The sequence below is a fragment of the Ruditapes philippinarum genome, unplaced genomic scaffold (assembly GCF_026571515.1).
Source record: "Ruditapes philippinarum isolate M1 unplaced genomic scaffold, ASM2657151v2 ctg1675_1_1_1_1, whole genome shotgun sequence".
NCBI classification, from domain to species: Eukaryota; Metazoa; Mollusca; class Bivalvia; order Venerida; family Veneridae; genus Ruditapes; species Ruditapes philippinarum.
The window spans coordinates 1-18,737 of NW_026863341.1; the positions used below are offsets into that span (position 1 = coordinate 1).

At 32.3% G+C, this 18,737-nt stretch overlaps 1 protein-coding gene across 1 annotated transcript; it reads left to right on the forward strand.

The window, feature by feature from the left end:
• Window positions 1-391: 391 nt before the first annotated feature.
• Window positions 392-18,050, forward strand: LOC132721879 (protein farnesyltransferase subunit beta-like; the record flags this gene model as incomplete). The annotated part of the gene is given in 13 exon segments (XM_060706254.1): window positions 392-554; window positions 3,573-3,640; window positions 5,609-5,690; window positions 6,144-6,235; window positions 7,974-8,023; window positions 8,514-8,610; window positions 9,354-9,437; window positions 9,934-10,020; window positions 11,446-11,575; window positions 12,302-12,434; window positions 12,914-13,025; window positions 15,502-15,616; window positions 15,976-18,050. Coding segments are annotated over 13 exon segments (1,257 nt in total). The 3' UTR covers window positions 16,087-18,050.
• Between the last annotated feature and the right edge of the window lie 687 nt (window positions 18,051-18,737).

Below are 18,737 nucleotides of genomic sequence, written 5' to 3' on the forward strand. Positions count from 1 at the left end.
CCTACAAGAGAAATATATAGCCTATTTTCTAAAGTCGTTTCAGTTTTTACATGGGGCCATATGTCGCTGTCCACAAGCAAATAGACAGTCTATAACTTTTAAGTTTTTTACACGGGACTATAAGAAGCAATTATATACGAATTATCATAATAAGTCTGGCTGGACAACCATTCGTTACGTTCACCACTGTTCTTTATATGTAATGTTTTAAAGATTTTTTTCCATTTGATAGAGTTCTACAATACTTTTTAAACGTACCGTAATAAGCTGTATGATAGGCGGACCGAGGAAGAAAATACACAGATTTAGTGTTCTAGTACCCAGCGGTTTATGGCCCACAATCACTGTAGCAATTGATGGCCATAAGAGAGACCCGAAATTTAAGCCCTACCTTTCTAGACGCTTGTTTTTCACCAAGCGTTTGGAAGAGTTTTTTGGAATATCTGAAATTTTACGGAATGGAATTACACAATTTTAGATGCTGTGACACCAATTTTGAGAAAAACAATATAAATAATGATGATGGCATATCAACTTCGTCATCACAAGATCAGGTTACTTCTTCGTTTTATACATCCAAGATACCTATCATGTCAAAAATTTGTTTGTCACATGTTTTCGAGATTATCCATTCGCACTAGATCTACTGTATTAATTTTCCCATAGACTTACCTTATAAGGGACCACTAAACCAACCTCAAAATTGAGTATTCATGCTGAAGATTTGACTTTTCTAGAAGAATGACATGCCTGACACGAAATTTAAACTTGTGGTGTTGAAGGTAGTTTTCACTCTGGATCACGACAGTAAACCTCTGCATCATTCCTGGGCAGGCCGTCAAGCAGTTACCAGTACTAGTTGCTTTCACTTTCACAAGGAACTGAAACTTCTTTACATGCCAGAGCAGAGGTACAGTGCGAAAGGATTTCATGATAAATCACAACGAAATGATCTGGGCCATCTGGGAATCGAACCCTGGTCGCCAGATTCACAGTCCAACGTTCTATCTATTGAGCTAACTGGACGGCTCAAAATTTTAACTGATCTTGTTTTATCTTTATAGGGTTGACCGACCAAATTTTTCGCAAAATGTCCCCAAAGATGATTACCCCCCTTTTCACTGAAATTTTCTGTTGATCATTGGACTGACAAAAAACTTTTTTGAAATGAAAATATCCAAATGAGTAATTATCCTAGACCAGGCTTTGCGAAAGTTGCCGGACCGTCGGACATGTCCGGCAAAAATCAGGCCGGTCCGATTTTTTTTTCCGGAGTTCCGGACCTTATGTCCGGTACGAATACCGGGATATATCCAAGACCGATCAAGACCGAGTTTTCTCCCTTGATTAAAAAAATGTAAAACGAGTTTTGATTCGCCGTTTCATTATAAGTGTCCAATACATACGACTGTCAATAACCAAAATGACGGTGTTACTACATTATTACGCTGGCCCGGCAAAAATCGTAAACTATCCAATGAAGAAAAAAAAGCAAAACAAAAGGAATACGAGTCCAGGCGCCCGCCGAGAAAATTTGTGGGTACCCGGTAAATGGAAAAATGGCTGCTTTGATCATGAATGTTTTGATTTCCAGACAGAGTCCATCCACAGGTGCTTGAAACAAACTTTTTAAAGTTTTATATGGGCTATATACTATATATCTTTATATACATATATAGACTGGTTATGTAAAATATTTGATTATGTGACTAGCGCCTGTGAGTCCATCAATCTGGATAAACTAATTTTTTATTTAAAGGAATAAAATTGCAAACCTTTAAAAGTTGTTATGTCTTTAAAAAAAACACCAAGGTATTACCATATACATATATTTGGGGGAAAAAATTCGGACAGACAAAAGTTCTTTCGGTCAGACAAGAATTGAAAGTTTGTCTGACCGAATGTCAGGCAAATTTTTCAGCAGTTTCGCGAAGCCTGCTAGACACTTATGAAACAGTTCATTTTCTTAAGAAACAATGCAGTGTTAGTTTCTAAAACAATTTTCATACTTGTGAACATTACATTTTCATCCGATCACCTGATGTCCCATTGAATCTTACAGTTTTCCCTCAATCGCAGGCCATGTTACAATAAGTTTTCCCTCAATCGCAGGCCATGTTACAATACAGTAATATGACCTCCGTCATTTGAAATTTTTATAAAGCCCATGCCGGGACCCCATGCTGTGACCTCAACATGTTCAATTCAATTCTCTTCAATTTAAAGCCATATCCTGGGAATATATCCTACTGAAAGTTCCTGCAATAAGCATGTCTAGGATTTAATGATATTATAATGGACAATCTGTAAATGTATGGACTGTCCATAAACTGTTTTAATTGAAATTATCATGTTAATACTGGCACAGATTTATATTCCAGGGATCGGACACTCAAGTTAACCCTATAAAAATGCTTAAATATCTTGTCGCGCACCTGATCGATAATTTACCAGCACTAAGCATATATAAATACAATATATATTAATTTTCTTTATTAACAATTATTAATGAAATTGAAAATATAAAACTAAAGTTGTATAGTCCTTTGAAAAATAATGAAATATGACAAATAAATCATTTGACGCAAATTGTGAAGGATAACTATGAAAAAAAATTTGTTTCAAAATAAAAACAAAATATTATAAAACAGCTGTTCTGTATGCCAATAAAAGTTTCTTCCTTGCCAATCTAAATTAAATCTAATGAATTCATCTATATATGAGCGCTTGTCTTGAATGATCTGAAAATATATTTGCTAGACTAATTAGTAAAATATTTACTATATTAATACTAATTTTCAGGTAATCAAATAAAAAAAATGTACAAATCATTTGGAATTAATTCATAGAAATAAAGACAAATTTCAAACATAAATTTCTTTAAAAGTATTTAAGCAGTAAAGAAACATTTTTTTACAATGCAACCATTAAACCATGTAAAAAATAATTATCTTAATATGATTCGCGGTAATAATTTGTGCTTGAAGTAAAAGGGGGTCAAAGTGTAGAGAGTATTTCTAAACAATAGGCAAATCTTTTTCTAAATTAGGTACTTTTTTAACTCATCGTTTCAGCGTTCTGTCAGCATATTTTCATATATTAATACTTTAGCAACACAAAATAATACTGTATAAATACATTCATATGTGTATATTTTTTCAAAAAGCTGCAATAACACCACATACTCTTGTGAAAGTCTGCCATATTTTACTCTCTGTTCGTTCCGCCATCTTTCATTCTTTCCACCTTTATCTAATGTGCGATTCCAAGCATGCGCGTGCAGCGATTTTTAGCTTAACAGTAGTGTCGGATCCTTGTAATATAAATCCGTGATACTGGGGAAGTTTATATTGTCATCCTGGGTACTAATTGCCCCTGTGTACCTTGAAGTATACTCAATATACCCAATCACTCTTGAAAACTACTTTTAGAAATACTTTTTGGTATCTGGTAATACTAAAACTATACTACATACTCATTTTACCTATTCCACAAAGGTATTAATTATTTGATGTACATATACAGTTGTTTTGTTTTATCATTATATTAAAAGAGGATTTTTATTTTTACAGGTTGATGTTGAAGAGTCAGTGAAGAAGCTTTTTACAAACTTTAAACATAGACTAGAAGTTGATACTGAGTATGTTCATATATATATTGAAAATTGATGTAGCAATACTTTGATTTTCCCAAAATGATTTCTTTTGTTAGGGATAAAGTAAAGGTCATAAGACAATTATTCAGCTCAATAAGTTATGGAAAATACTAGGCTCCAAATTTTTTGTCATTTTTAGCTCGACTATACAAAGTATATGGAGAGCTGTCCTACTCGCCCTGTTGTCGGCGTCCGCGTCCAGATTTCAGATTAAAGTTTTGGTGCAGTAAAATATTTTTCACTATAACTTTGTCATTTCTTAAGGTATCAACTTTAAACTTCAAATATATGTTCCTTATCATCAACCACATCTTGTGTGACAAGGTTCATAACTCTAGCACCAATATTTTCAGATTTATCTCCCCTTGAACTTAGAATTTTCCTCAAAAAAGACTATTTTTTACTGTTACTTCTTTAATTGTTAAGGGATCAACGTCATACTTTAAATATATGTACCTTATCATCATCCCCATCTTATGTGACAAGGTTCATAACTCTAGCACCAATATTTTCAGATTTATCTCCCCTTGAACTTAGAATATTCCTTAAAAAATATTATTTTTTACTGTTACTTATTTATTTCTAAAGGGATCAACTTCATACTTCAAATATATGTACATTATCATCATCCACATCTTATGTGGTAAGGTTTATAACTCTAGCACCAATATTGCAAGAATTATCTCCCCATAAACTTAGATTTTTTTTTACTAGAAAAATGTTATTTTTTACTATAACTTTTTTAGTTTTAAAGGTACATGTATCTACCTCAAACTTCAAATACTTATTCCTTGTCATCAATTACATTTTATGTGACAATGTTCATAACTCTTGAAGCAATATTTACAGATTTATCTCTCTTTGAACTTAGGATTTTCTTTAAGAAATATTATAACTTCTTTACTTTTTAAGGTATCTACTTCAAATATATATTTCTTATCATTACACACATGTTGTGTGACAAGGTTCATAACTCTAGTGTGACTATTTCTAGAATTATTCCCCTTAATCTTGGATTTATTATAACAAATGTTTTTTTTAATACAACTTAATACTTTATTATACATAATTGATTTTTCTTTCATAGTTTTGTCCTCCTTACTGTGTCCAGTATTTTATTAGTCGAGCTTCGCTGTCTCCTGTGACAGCTCTTGTTAATATGAGAAGTCATCTAGATAGAATCACTAACATTGTATAAGCTGGGTATATGAAAATATTTAACATTCCTTGTCTGATTTCTACACAATGACATAAAAATAATTAGAAATCAGCTGCCTTAACCACTCTACCACATATGTCATGACCTGATCATAATCATCATACTTCAAATGTTCTTACAAAGAATGAAAGATGTTGATTGTTAATGTTTGTTATAATACCACTAGTTTAAATGCATAGTTTTAGGAGACAGTGTTAAAATCAGCATTCTAACACACTTCACACTATTCCCTTGGCAATCAAGTGCATAATTACACAATACATGTATATATGCACAACATAAAAGACAAAAGCTTACACATCAAATGTGGTCTTATTTGATGTCAAATTAATTATACGCTCAATGTAGTTTAACATATTTATGTTAGAATGGAAATAGAAATTTTTCTTGCATTATATAGTATAATAATGCACAGCCACAGTTTATCTTCAAATGCTTTTTAATGAATTACTTGGGCCTATCGGCCTTCATGATTATATTCCTGCGCATAAATTTTGTACTTGAACCATGCATTATTCTACAACAATGCACTCAAAATAGATATGTTAATATTTTACTATCTATTTCCTAATAGTAAATATTGCGACAAGTTAGTAAACTTCCAAAAAATTCTAATGCTTGTTTCTCAATTAGTCATCAGTTTGTAAAACAGTTAATGAGAATTAACCTTACTACATTGCTACTTGTTAAACTTTAACTGTAATAAATATTTCATTATTACTATCAATATTCAGGTGTATTCTGCCAGTATTACATAGAGACGAACATGTTGCATTTCTACGTAAAGGTCTGAGTAATCTGTCATCATCATATGAGGTGCGTTTTATTGAATATCTGTATAACAAGAAGTGTCAGTACTTTATCATAACCTTTTTATACATTTTTCGTACATCTGCCAGGGTCACATAAAGCTGTCGGCAGTACAATCTGCCAAGGTCGCAAAAATGCAACTTATAGTTATACTTGATGAATTTAATAAATTAAAATTAACTCTGCCATTTCATTTGTAAATAAAACAGAAGTTTTCAATTTGACAAAATAACTGTTGAAATTTAATATATGGAAACTATTATTTGTCTTCTGGCTATTATAGTTACACTTCTTAGGTAGTACTTGTTAGTACATGTATGTTAAATCTTGGTTTCCATTTAAACTGTTTAAACAATATTTACTTACTTTTAATGCAGTAAGAATTTATTTGACATAATATATTCTTGTCTACATTGTTCAGACTAAAACAAACTGTATATTGTTAGTATATATATTTAGTGTTTAGATGCTAGTAGACCATGGTTATGTTACTGGATTCTACATGCCCTGGAACTGCTGGATGAACCACTGAATGATGAGACAATATCTCAGTAAGTTACTTCTGCTATATACATGTATGTTAGCCTTTAACCTGCTGAATTGGTGCTCTTGTCCTCAATTGAATGTGATTCTGCCAATTTATAGTTTATATTGGAATTTTCATATTAAAATACTAAAAGAGAGACACCAACAATTTAGTCTGCACAGAGATTTTTCATTGTCATTGCTTACACTGACATGTACCTGTAAATGATTTAATCCCTTACAAAGTATATGCTAGTATAAACATTGAAATAAGGTTATTGTCTGGTATTTTGTGTTTGCACACACTATTGTGTCTTCTTACAGCTTTATTGGGATTGTCCAAGGATGACATGTATTTATTTTCTGTCTAATTAAGAGGTTATATGAAAGTGAAATGTCAGTATCAAATTGTCAATATTATTATTAATTTTCAAATCAGTGTATATATATATAAATTAAAAGGCCATATTTATGTACATGTATATGAAACTTTTTTTAGCTCACCAGAGCTTGCTCAGGGTGAGCTTTTAGGATCGGTGAATGTCCGTCGTACGTCCACAATTGCTTGTGAACACTCTAGCGGTTGCATTTTTGCCTCAATCATCATCAAACTTGGTCAGGATGCTTATCTAGTTGAGAGCTCGCATGAGTTCCAACATGGCTCATCTCGGATGAAAAACTAGGTCACAAGAGCTAAAAATAGAAAAACCTTGTGAACACTCTAGAGGTCACATTTTTGACCCAATCATCATCAAACTTGGTCAGGATGTTTGTCTAGGTTATAGCTCGGATGAGTTCGAACATGGGTCATCTCGGATGAAAAAGTAGGTCACAGGAGCTATAAATAGAAAAACCTTGTTAACACTCTAGCGGTCACATTTTTGCATCAATCATCATCAAACTTGATCAAGATGCTTGTCTAGGTGATAGCTCGGATGAGTTCGAACATGGGTCATCTCGGATGAAAAACTAGGTCACAGGAGCTAAAAATAGAAAAACCTTGTTAACACTCTAGTGGTCACAATTTTGACTCAATTGTCATCAAACTTGGTCAGGAAACTTGTCTAGGTCATTGCTGGGAATAAATTAAACATGGGATATCTCGGATGAAAAACTAGGTCACAGGAGCTAAAAATAGAAAAATCTTGTTAACACTCTAGTGGCTACTGTTGTGATCCAAATATTCTGTTAATTGGTCTGAAAGTTTGTTTTGATGATTTCTAAGTCAAGATCGAACATGGGTCATCTTGGATGAAAAACTAGGTCACATCGCCCAAATATGGAAAAACCTTGTTAACATTCTAGTGGTCACATTTTCGACTCAATTATCATCAAACTTGGTCAGGATGCTTGTCTAGGTAATTGCTTGGATGAGTTCGAAATCACATGCGAAACTAGGTCACCGGAGCTAAAAATAGAAAAATCTTGTTAACACTCTAGTTGCTACTGTTTTGATCCAAGTATCCTGGAAATTGGTCTGAAAGTTTGTTTTGATGATTTTTAGGTCAAGTTTGAATATGTGTCACCTGGGTAAAAAACTAGGTCGCACTGCTCAAATATGGATAATCCTTCTTAACACTGTAGTGGTCACATTTTTGACTCACCTGTCATGAGACTTGGTCAGAATGCTTGTCTAGGTCATTGTTTGGATGAGTTTGATAAGTCAGGTGAGCGATCTAGGGCCATCATGGCCCTCTTGTTTTTTAAAAGTTGAGGGTGAAATGGTATCTGGGTCAGTGTTTTATTGTTCAATGTATATTTCAGGGTAGCCCAGTTTCTAGGAAAATGTCAGTGTCCAGACGGAGGATTCGCAGGTATCAAGCCATGTTTAAAATAAGCTCAATTATTTGTCTATATTATTTTAAAAGCTTGATCGTAGATTTGTTTACCTGAAATTTGGCAAAAAGTTGATTTTCTTTTAAAGTTTACAATCGAATGCTGGTTAAATTGATTGCTTGCACCAGTATTTGACTGAAATATCCTCATGTCAACTCAGTGTTCAGCCAACAAGTACAAGTTTTTATTCTATTTTACTAATATTTTACTATTAGAAACAATAGTGCAAATGTTTTAGAAGTAGAAAGAGCATTGAAACACCAGGTTTTCTCATTTGTATGTGAGAGCACTCCCCCGAAGAAGAAATCTTGGGTAAACAATTAATCCCAAACACATTTCCAATGAAAAGGTCACTGGCATAGGATACAATTTGAGTAATAAAACTGTCAATACCTTTTGAATTGAGTTTGATATATTTAACATTAAATTAAACAATACATGATTTATTGGTGTATTTTTTTTCTACAGGTGGACCAGGACAACAGGCACATTTAGCACCCACATATGCTGCTGTCAATGCTTTATGTATACTAGGTACAGAGGAATCATTTAAAGTAATTGATAGGTAATGAATAGATAGAATAATTATGGTTTTAATTTCTTTTCTTTTTTAAACAGCTGGTATTTATCATGATATTTCAGAGAAAAAAAATGAATTTGAAACTAGAAATATCAGTTTAGAACTGACTCACAAAAAGTTTTCAGTGTAGTACATACTACTATCAAGGGATAGAAATGTATTTCCCTTGTTTATGTTGTAATTACTATGTGATTTTGTTTGGTTTTAGGAAATTTGCATATTATTTGTGAGTTTAAAGCATACATGTATACCAAACAATTTGAATGTTTCTTATAAAGAGTATGTAATGTTAGAAAACTCATGCAACCTTTGTGGACACATTTAAAGCCTGTGATTGCATGGCAAGGGATTTAATATAGTATGAGGGCTTCTACAGATGTTAATGCACAAAGAAGGTGCATTAGTGCTATTTTTGTGTTAAAGTATACATCAGATTCAGTATTTCTGCCTTTCTTTATTGTTTTTGGTTTAAGGAAACCTGTTTAGTAATGCTTTTGTTATGCCACTTCACAGTTAGGTTTTGATCATGAAATTACCAGGGCAGTCATTGCTGTCAGCTATTTTTACTTGGTGCCCAGAGTCACACATATTAAAAAAAAACACTTGCAACAACGGCACATGCTGCATGATTTTATCTCATTCTGTTAATTCATGCAGTTTTTATACAAGAATACATTTTTTGCATTTCTTTATGTTTGCTATAGATTTTTAATGTATGACGTTTTCAGAGAAACTTTATATGACTTTTTAATGAGAATGAGAACAGCACACGGGTCATTCAAGATGCATCTAGGAGGTGAGGAGGATATCAGGTATGTTTGGATTTTATTTATATGATAAAACCATTCCATGTATGAAAAGTCTTTTTGCTAAATATCAGGCTTAATCGGTGTTGTCATTTCATTTAATTAACAAGGTTAATAAAATTACCACATATTAATTTGGTCCAGTATAGAAGGTAAATATGGAAAAGGCATGCTTACCGAAAAACAAGTTATTTAGAGCTGAGCTTTAATATTTGAATAAGTTGTGGTTAAGAAATAATACATGTTTACAAGTTCACAGTGATAAATTTATGAGCAGGATCATCCCATAGTTCTGATAATGAATTCTATTATTATGGATTAGTTGATCAAAATTTTGATTATAGTGCTCAATTTAACTATTCATTTAATGGTGTATAACTCAAATTTCAAGTGTCAAATAAATGTAATTATAAATTTTATATATGTCCAGCTCTTATTCAGTCAAGCATTTGTTCTAATGGTTTACTTGTGTAAGAGAATTTTCTCTGATTTTATTTTATAGAGGAGCATACTGTGCAGCTAGTGTAGCCAGACTGACCAATATAATTACACCACAATTATTTGATGGCACACCAGAGTGGATAGTCAGGTATTCTATTAAAATGTCCTCAAATTTCTATTCTCTTACATGTAGTCATACATTTTTGAAGCAGTTTTAACAGATAGACATGCAAGTTTGCATATAAAATTTCTTAGGCATATTCAGTTATGACCCTTTCCTACCTACCCTACCCAAACTGGCATGGGACGCATGAGAGGAAACAAAGATAATTTAAAATTTGTCCCAATTTTGTCTTAATTTTAAAGGGAAAGGTGTTGATGTTATACTGCGAATTCACTTATATTCGTGGGCATGAAAGTTCGTGGTTTTATCAAAACGGGCATTTTCGTGGGTTCTTAAATTCGTGGATTTTCGTTTTCTTGTTAAAAAAAAATTCAGTAACCTAATGCAAAGTAATCTTAATCGCCGAACATTTTTACTTACAACATGTACATATCTTTACTTGTCACACAGCGGTTGTCAATAAATTTAATCCTTGCCTCTGGGCATAACTCTAATACAGCACAGTTACTGCCGATAATTGACTGCAATTAACACATTTATGTGACATGATATGCACCTCCATTGGACACACTGCCCCTGTAATTCGCCGATGTAAACATCGCATAATTTATACGACACCTGGCACGTTTTAACCAGCGAGTTTAAAAGTTTACACTTTACATATTTGACAGTAACTACAAGCAACGTCACAGCGACTGTGTAAATTTACATGCATGTAAATTATTCTCGGTATTAAGTAACACGAGTATATGTGGATGTAAAAGTCGGTGGCGTCTTTGATGTTTACGGAATAGCATTCGCACAAATACTGATTAAAATTCATATAAACTTGAGCATTTAAAAACAACAAAAGAAAGTACAATAAATCTGTTTAAGCGATCGTATTTTTTTTTATAGTTTTGTGTACTTACGACATTAATATCAAAGACATTTTTTTTTTAAATTAATAAGAGCAAACTGACAATTTTATTAGCGCTTATTATTGCACTGCCTGGGTTCCCATATTTACTCGATTATGTCAAGTATTCTTGTTAACACAATCAAGTCCTAGTAGACTACAACGATCAAGTATGTATATGCGACATTTGTGACAGTAAATTGACATATAATCGAGTTTTCTTTCAAGTTTCTTAAATATTGCAAACAGATTTAATATGTCACAACCTGGTTATCTGTTTGTACTTACATCCATTTCACGAAATATCGGCCGGAAAAGAGCCGACGCATGTTTGTAATATATAGAACAGAGACAGGGTAAGAAGTATTTGTTGGGATAAAAGTTCGTCGGATCTTAAATTCGTGGATTGACCTTCCCACGAAAACCACGAAAATTCGTGCCCCACGAATAATAATGATTTTACAGTAATAAACTAACACAATGACACACTTGACCGATCATTATACATATGATTTGAACACTAGTTTATATCATGTATACATATATTATAGATGTCAGACGTATGAAGGAGGTTTTGCTGGATGTCCTGGTATGGAGGCTCATGGTGGTTATTCATTCTGTGGTATAGCAGCTTTAACACTACTCAACAAAACGAACCTTTGTGATATCAAAAATTTACTGGTAAGTATGTAATTTTGCTTTTATTAACCCCTGTTGATGGATTGCTAATTATGTAGAATTGTTTGTGCTTTCTTTTTCTGTCTGCTCAAACAGATATGAATAATTAAGTGGGGCTTGGAATCTGGAAAAATGAATAATTAAGTGGGGCTTGGAATCTGGAAAAATGAATAATTAAGTGGGGCTTGGAATCTGGAAAAATGAATAATTAAGTGGGGCTTGGAATCTGGAAAAATGAATAATTAAGTGGGGCTTGGAATCTGGAAAAGGGGATGATCCCTCAGAAGCAATGAAAACAACAAAAGTATATGAAAATTTAGACTCTGTTTGATTGAGGGTTATTAGAAAAGTGCAACATCCCATATGCCCCCTAGCACAGGTTTAAGCGGTATAAAGACACAGGGAATGGTTACAGCCATTCATTTCATTGCTCTTATGTTGCTAAGGTGAAATAGAAGAATATATATCATTATGACATCTTACCTCCTCCTGGCAGCCTGGTATTGGACAGGTTTAATGATATTCAATATAATGTCTTTTATGACTCTATCTAATACACATTTAAGTGTCACGGTGAAAGATTCCCTAAAAAATAAAAAACTACATTTATGGGTATTGTTGCTATTTCTGATGAGACGCTGATAAGGTCAATGTTTTATATGTAATACTGGTGTTAATTAGGTGGCAATTTCTTAATTGACAGGACTTGCTTATATTTCTTTTTGTTAGCGTTGGACTGTGAATCGTCAGATGCGCTATGAAGGAGGTTTTCAAGGGCGGACCAATAAATTAGTCGATGGTTGTTATTCTTTCTGGCAGGGCGGAGCCTTTCCTCTTATACATATGGTCCTGTCCATGCAAGGTTTGTAACATTTTATTTAATGTTCTTAAATTAAGAGTCCACCAGTTTAGCTCAATAGTGAGAACATTGGATTTGTAAATCCAGGGGTAGCTAGTTTGATCTTCAGACAAGGTGAAATTTCTATGAGACAATTGATCCTAGACATTGAGTTTAATTGCCACTGACGAAGAAATCATGTGGCATTAGAGGTGACCACTTTGGGAGAAATTGGTAGTGACTGATTATTTATCAGGAAAGCAGGTTAGATGGGTCTAACACCTAGATAAAACATGATTTAAAATCAGTTTAAAAACAAACAAACTTAAATTATGACAAAGAACTTGAATATCTAAAAGAAAATAAATTTTTAGTTAAAGTTATTTATTTGATTGAAATAAGTTAATTGATTGAAATAAGTTACATATTTACAAGATATATGTTAACAGTATTATATAAACAAAAAGATGTACAGTAAACAGCATGTTGTTATATTTATACAGATGATTCAGCCTTAAGTGCTGAGCATTGGTTGTTTAATCAGAAAGCATTACAAGAATACATCTTAGTGTGTTGCCAATATCCTGGTGGCGGACTTATAGACAAACCTGGAAGGTAACTCATTTATTTATGAAGTAGACTTTTAAATTAAAAAGTAATTCAGTCAATTTAAGGAGTTTCTTGTAGTATAAAATGTCTGTAAATTTATTCATAGTTAAACATGATTTTTTTTCATGAATATAATATAGAGGATATTGAACAAATTTAGGTTCCATGTTGAATTTATTGAACAATTTGAATTAAGTTATAAATGCAAGCATAAGTATTCTTGTATTCAAATTTAGTAAGAAATCAAAACAAATATGAAATTCTATTAAACACACACATGTAAGGAAAATTTCCTGTTATTGTCAAAATGAATTTTTTTATTAGCTAACAATTAGCATATGTAGAAATCTTGTGAAAATAAATGAATAGTACTTCTATATCATTTTTACACAGTCAGAAAAGCAGCATGGGTATGTGATAAGATAAATTATGGTTGTTCCTTTGTGTATAATCATAGTGGAAACTGCCATAAAAAAAATCAGGGAAAGAAACAAGTCTAAAGCATGTATGAAACTTAAGATTAACTTATAAATATTTGTTTATTGTATTTTCCTACACTGTCAGTGTTATAAATTTCTAAATAAAAATAATGCAACAGTTCTTGTGCTTCCCGAAGGGAAAGCATATAATGGCGACTTTGTCCGTCCATCCGCTTTTCTTGTCTGGGACCAAATCTGAAACTACAAAAGGTATCAACAATAAAATTGTTGGTAGATAGATTTCATTGAGTAAAAGTGCAGTGCAAAAAAATTTTACTCTGCCTTGCCTAATTTTTTAGTTAATGACCTTTGTTCATTTTTGTGCCCCCACTTTAGTGGCGGGCATTTAGATTTACCCTTGTCCGTCCGTCCATTCTCTTTTGTGTCACACGTAACTCAAAAAGTATTTGACCAAGAGTCATGAAACTTTACAGGAATGTTGATAAGCATGGGTAGTTTTGCACCTGGGTATTTTCGAGTGGAATTATTCAGTATTTTTAGAGTTATTGCCCTTGACTTAGTAAAATTTTGCAATTTTCAACTTTTGTCGCATGTAACTCAAAAAGTATTTGACCTAGAGTCATGAAACTATACAGGAATGATGATTAGCATGTTTAGTTTTACACCTGGGTATTTTTGTCTGGATTTATTTAGTATTTTTAGAGTTATTGCCCTTGACTTAGTAAAATTTTGCAATTTTCAACTTGTGTTGCATGTAACTCAAAAAGTATTTGACCTAGAGTCATGAAAATTAACAGGAATGTTGATCAGCATGTGTAGTTGTGCACCTGGGTATTTTCGTGTGGATTTATTTAGTAATTTTAGAGTTATTGCCCTTGGCTTAGTATAAATTTTCAATTTTCAACTTGTGTCACACTTAACTCAAAAAGTATTTCTTCTAGGGACATGAAACTTTTTATGAATGTTGATCAGCATGTGAAGTTGTGCACCTGGGTATTTTCATGTGAATTTATTTAGTATTTGTAGAGTTATTGCCCTTGACTTAGAAATTTTTTGCAATTTTCAACTTGTGTCTCATGTTACTCAAAAGGATTTGACATAGAGTCATTAAACCTTACAGGAAGGTTGCTCAGCATATGTAGTTGTGCACCTGGGGTTTCGCTTGTGGATTTATCCAGTATTTGTAAAGTTATTTCCCTTGACTTAGTAATGTTATTATGTTGTTATTTGTTCCTTGTGTGCTTGAGTTAGAATCAACCAACTTTACAGGAATAATGATCAACATCACTAAATTACAGGAATAATGATTCACATCACTGTGAAGCTATGCACCTGGGACTTTGCATGTGGATTTTTTTCAGTTTTGTTAGAGTTATTGCCCTTGACTTACAGTAGTATAAATTTGCAATTTTCAACTTGTTCATGAATAGCTCAAAAAGTATTTCACTTGTAGGCCTGAAAGTTTACAAGAATGTTGGTCAGCATGTGTACTTATGCACCTTAGGGTTGCTTGTGGATTTTTTCAGTATTAAAATTTTGTAAAGTTCTTGCCCTTTAATTAGTAAAAGATTTTTAGTTTTCAAAAAATATTTGACCTAGAGTCATAAGATTAACAGAACAGTGGCGCGGTGGTGGGCACCCGTGTCCTATGGACACATTTCTAGTTACACTTTGAACTTTGTCTGTGACAAAACTCTGAAAATACAAGAGTATCAACAAGAGACTTGGTAGGTAGATAGATCTCATTGAGTAGAAGTGCAGTGCAAAAGAACTGTAACTCTGCCTTGCCTACTTTTTGGGTTATTGCCTTTTGTTCATTTTTACACATTGAACTTTGTCAGGGACATAACACTGAAACTACAAGAGATATCAACAAGAAACTACATCTCTGTGTGCAAAAACTATTCAGGAACCATCATGTGGTTAGACCAGCTCTTATTATCTTTTAGTATTATGTTTAGGCAAGTATATTTGTAATAACATATTTAAGCTTATCTACCATACATGTCATTTATCGTGATATATTTATGCTGGTATTACAGGATGAGAGATTACTACCATACCTCGTATTGTTTAAGTGGTCTTTCTGTGGCTCAGCACTTTGCAGGAGGAAAACTCAGCCATGTTTATAACATAGGACATGAAAATAATATCTTGGTAGGCCTTTATCCACATTAATTGATCTTGATTGACAGATATTTAAAATTGATACAAAATTTTACAAATTGAATGGGCATTGGCAATATAAATAAAAAGAAAATGTTATACTGAAAGGAATGCATATCATAATTTTTCTTATCTCATTTAAAAAATGGAAATAAGTTTAGGAGAACTTTGACAGACAAGATTTTAAGAGGTTTTATTTTCTTTTTAAAACAATTATTTTAGAATGCCTAAATGTTTACTTGCTGTAAATATATGGCTTTGCTATTGGCTGGGAAGGTATTGCCATTTTCTTAAATATTATATTTTGTCATGTATATTTAGAATTTTCAGTAAAAGTGTTACTATTTCAGAGAACAACCCATCCGGTGTACAATGTGTGTGTAGAGAAGATAGTTCATGCAGATTTATACTTCCGACAACTTACACACCCCAAACATACTGAAAACTGCACTGATAAATAAGCTACCCAATCAAAACAAACTGAAACTATTAAAATGGAAATTTATTCAAAAGTTTTACCCTTCTTGTTGTTAAGTATTCAAAATCATTACAAAAGTATGCACTTTCTTTATGTTTAATTTATACAAATTTTATAGATAAACATAATATGCTACATGTAGAAATAACACATTGATTTGTCTATTAATTTGTTGTTATTTAAAAAAAACAAAAAACATTTTGACTGGAGTAATTTTATTGTAATCTGCCCATGATATTTAGATAAGACTTTAATTACACCTATACATTAAATGTTAGATGACATTACAGCACAAAAGTTTTTATTCAGTCATACTTGCATCATTGAAATTGTTTTATTTATGCATGTTTGTCAATTTTAGTGTAGACTTTTCAGGGGAAAAGTGTACTATTCTGATAGAATTTACTAAAATTAAAGCATGAGCAATTACTCTATCATAGCGTTGTATAAGTTTACATATTGTCAGAGCAATAAACCAATGATTAGCTTTTGCTGTTATACTTCACTTACACAATTAACATAGCAATATTGTAAGTTGTTTTTTTATTAATTTCGCTTCAAGTCAGTAAATATTCCTTTTCTCTCATATTTGCATTATAATGAGAAAAATATATATCACCTTGCAGAATGTTGGTGGTTCAACCCAGAAATATGCTTGTACCATGAGGGTTAGGCGACTATTATTTATAGTAGTCTTACTGTACTGCTTTCCCTTTAAAAAAATTCTAACATCAGCCATTATCGTATTAAATCTGTTGTTTCAGGAATGTTATTTTTCACAATCTTTGTTATTCAATAATTTTTTACTGTTTATAAAGGGAATTTAGTACATAGTGATAAAGGATGAGTGATTGTAAATAATCTAATGCCCAAGATTATGAAAAAATAACGTTCGGAAATAACCCATTTGCCACGATATTGGCCAATGTTAGAATTTTTCGGCGAGAAAGCATTACATTAAGACTACCTTCAGTTGAAGCTGGAAAACTGCCATATCACCACAATCAACTAACAAAACATATTGTAGGGAATTACTGCATATTTATATTAACTTGAAATGTCTTTATAAGCCAATTTACAGTTCATTAAGTAGCATTTTTAGTCTTGAAATTATTTTTATTAAATAAATTTAGATTAGAATTCTGGTTGTCACATCACATGCAGTGGTTTTCACTATAATGCCACAAGAGAGCTCAGTACAAGATGTTTCATTCACTGACATTGACATATTTTATAACTGGATTGTAATTTCACAAGGATGATCTACTTGTGCTTTACTGTTTTCATTTATTTAACAAATAGAAATACATAATTACTGTTCTTAACATTTCCAGTAAAAAAAAAATTAGAATGGAGAATATTATTAAATGAACAAAGAAGTGATAATTTACATAATCATACACACAAGATTCATAATATAATTATTTATCATTTCCTTGTTTCAATGAGGATAAAACTTGCTTGTTTCAACTTACATTTTTGTATCAGGCAATATTGCAAACTTTTATGGTTCGAAGTCATCATTTGGAACACTGGAGTCTTGTGTACTTATATCTTTATGATGTATCTTTCTCACTCATAAAATTATTTTATAATAAAATGAATTACAGTTATACATGATGTATTCAAATGATATTTCCAGTATAATTGTCATAGTTATCATATAGTTGAACGTTCCAGTATTTGATGTTCATAAGAACAAGTTTAACTATAAATTGTCACTACATTATCTATAAAAGCTGCCAATCATTAATATTGGCTTATTGTTGTGTTGTTTCAAACTTTGTACACAATCATGTGTGTAATTTGTAATTGTAAATAATTATCTGTACTTTAAATGTTGTATAACTCTATTGTGGTCAACACACTAACTTGATCCCTAGCAAGTGCTTCATTTTGTTATCAAACATTACTGTGAAATCATTGTATTAAAATTATCTACATTTACTTACTGTTGTTCTGTTTTACTTTTACCAGGTATCAGTTTATTACACAGGGCTGCTTAATTAAGTTTAACATCTTTCCATATACAACACTCATTCTTTTGGTAAATTTTCAGTTGCTGCTATTTATCATGAAGATGTATCTTTTATCAAAAAGTACTCAATGTAATATGGGTTATATAGAGAAGGGACAAATGTTTGACCTTTATACCTTTATCTTTAACCCTTTCCCCCATGAGCATATTGTGAAAAATGGCCATTTTCACTGAAAAGCCTCTTACAAGTTCAAACTGCTATGAAACTATGAAAAATGCTTCAATACTAATCAAACTTGGCACAAATGTTGACTGGACTATTGCCTTTGTAACGACATGCTCAAGTCTTAAATTTCCTGTTACCATGGCAACATGGGGACATCTCAAAATTGCCAAAAATCACTATTTTGCCTCGATTTTTTCAATCAATATTTATTAGAAGTGCTGCAACTTCTCAAGGGATTGAGATAGAGTCAAAGGCTTTTCAGCGTTGGTTACACGTTACCCTATGAACGACCTGGGGTCATTTTAAGCCTCTCACAAGTCCAAAATTTTCTTGGCGATGAGGGGGACTCCGCCCCCCTTCAAACCCCCCAAACCTTCTGGCAACCCCTGATGTATCTTTTGGATGGGGGCAGCGCCGAAAAAGTGCTCAC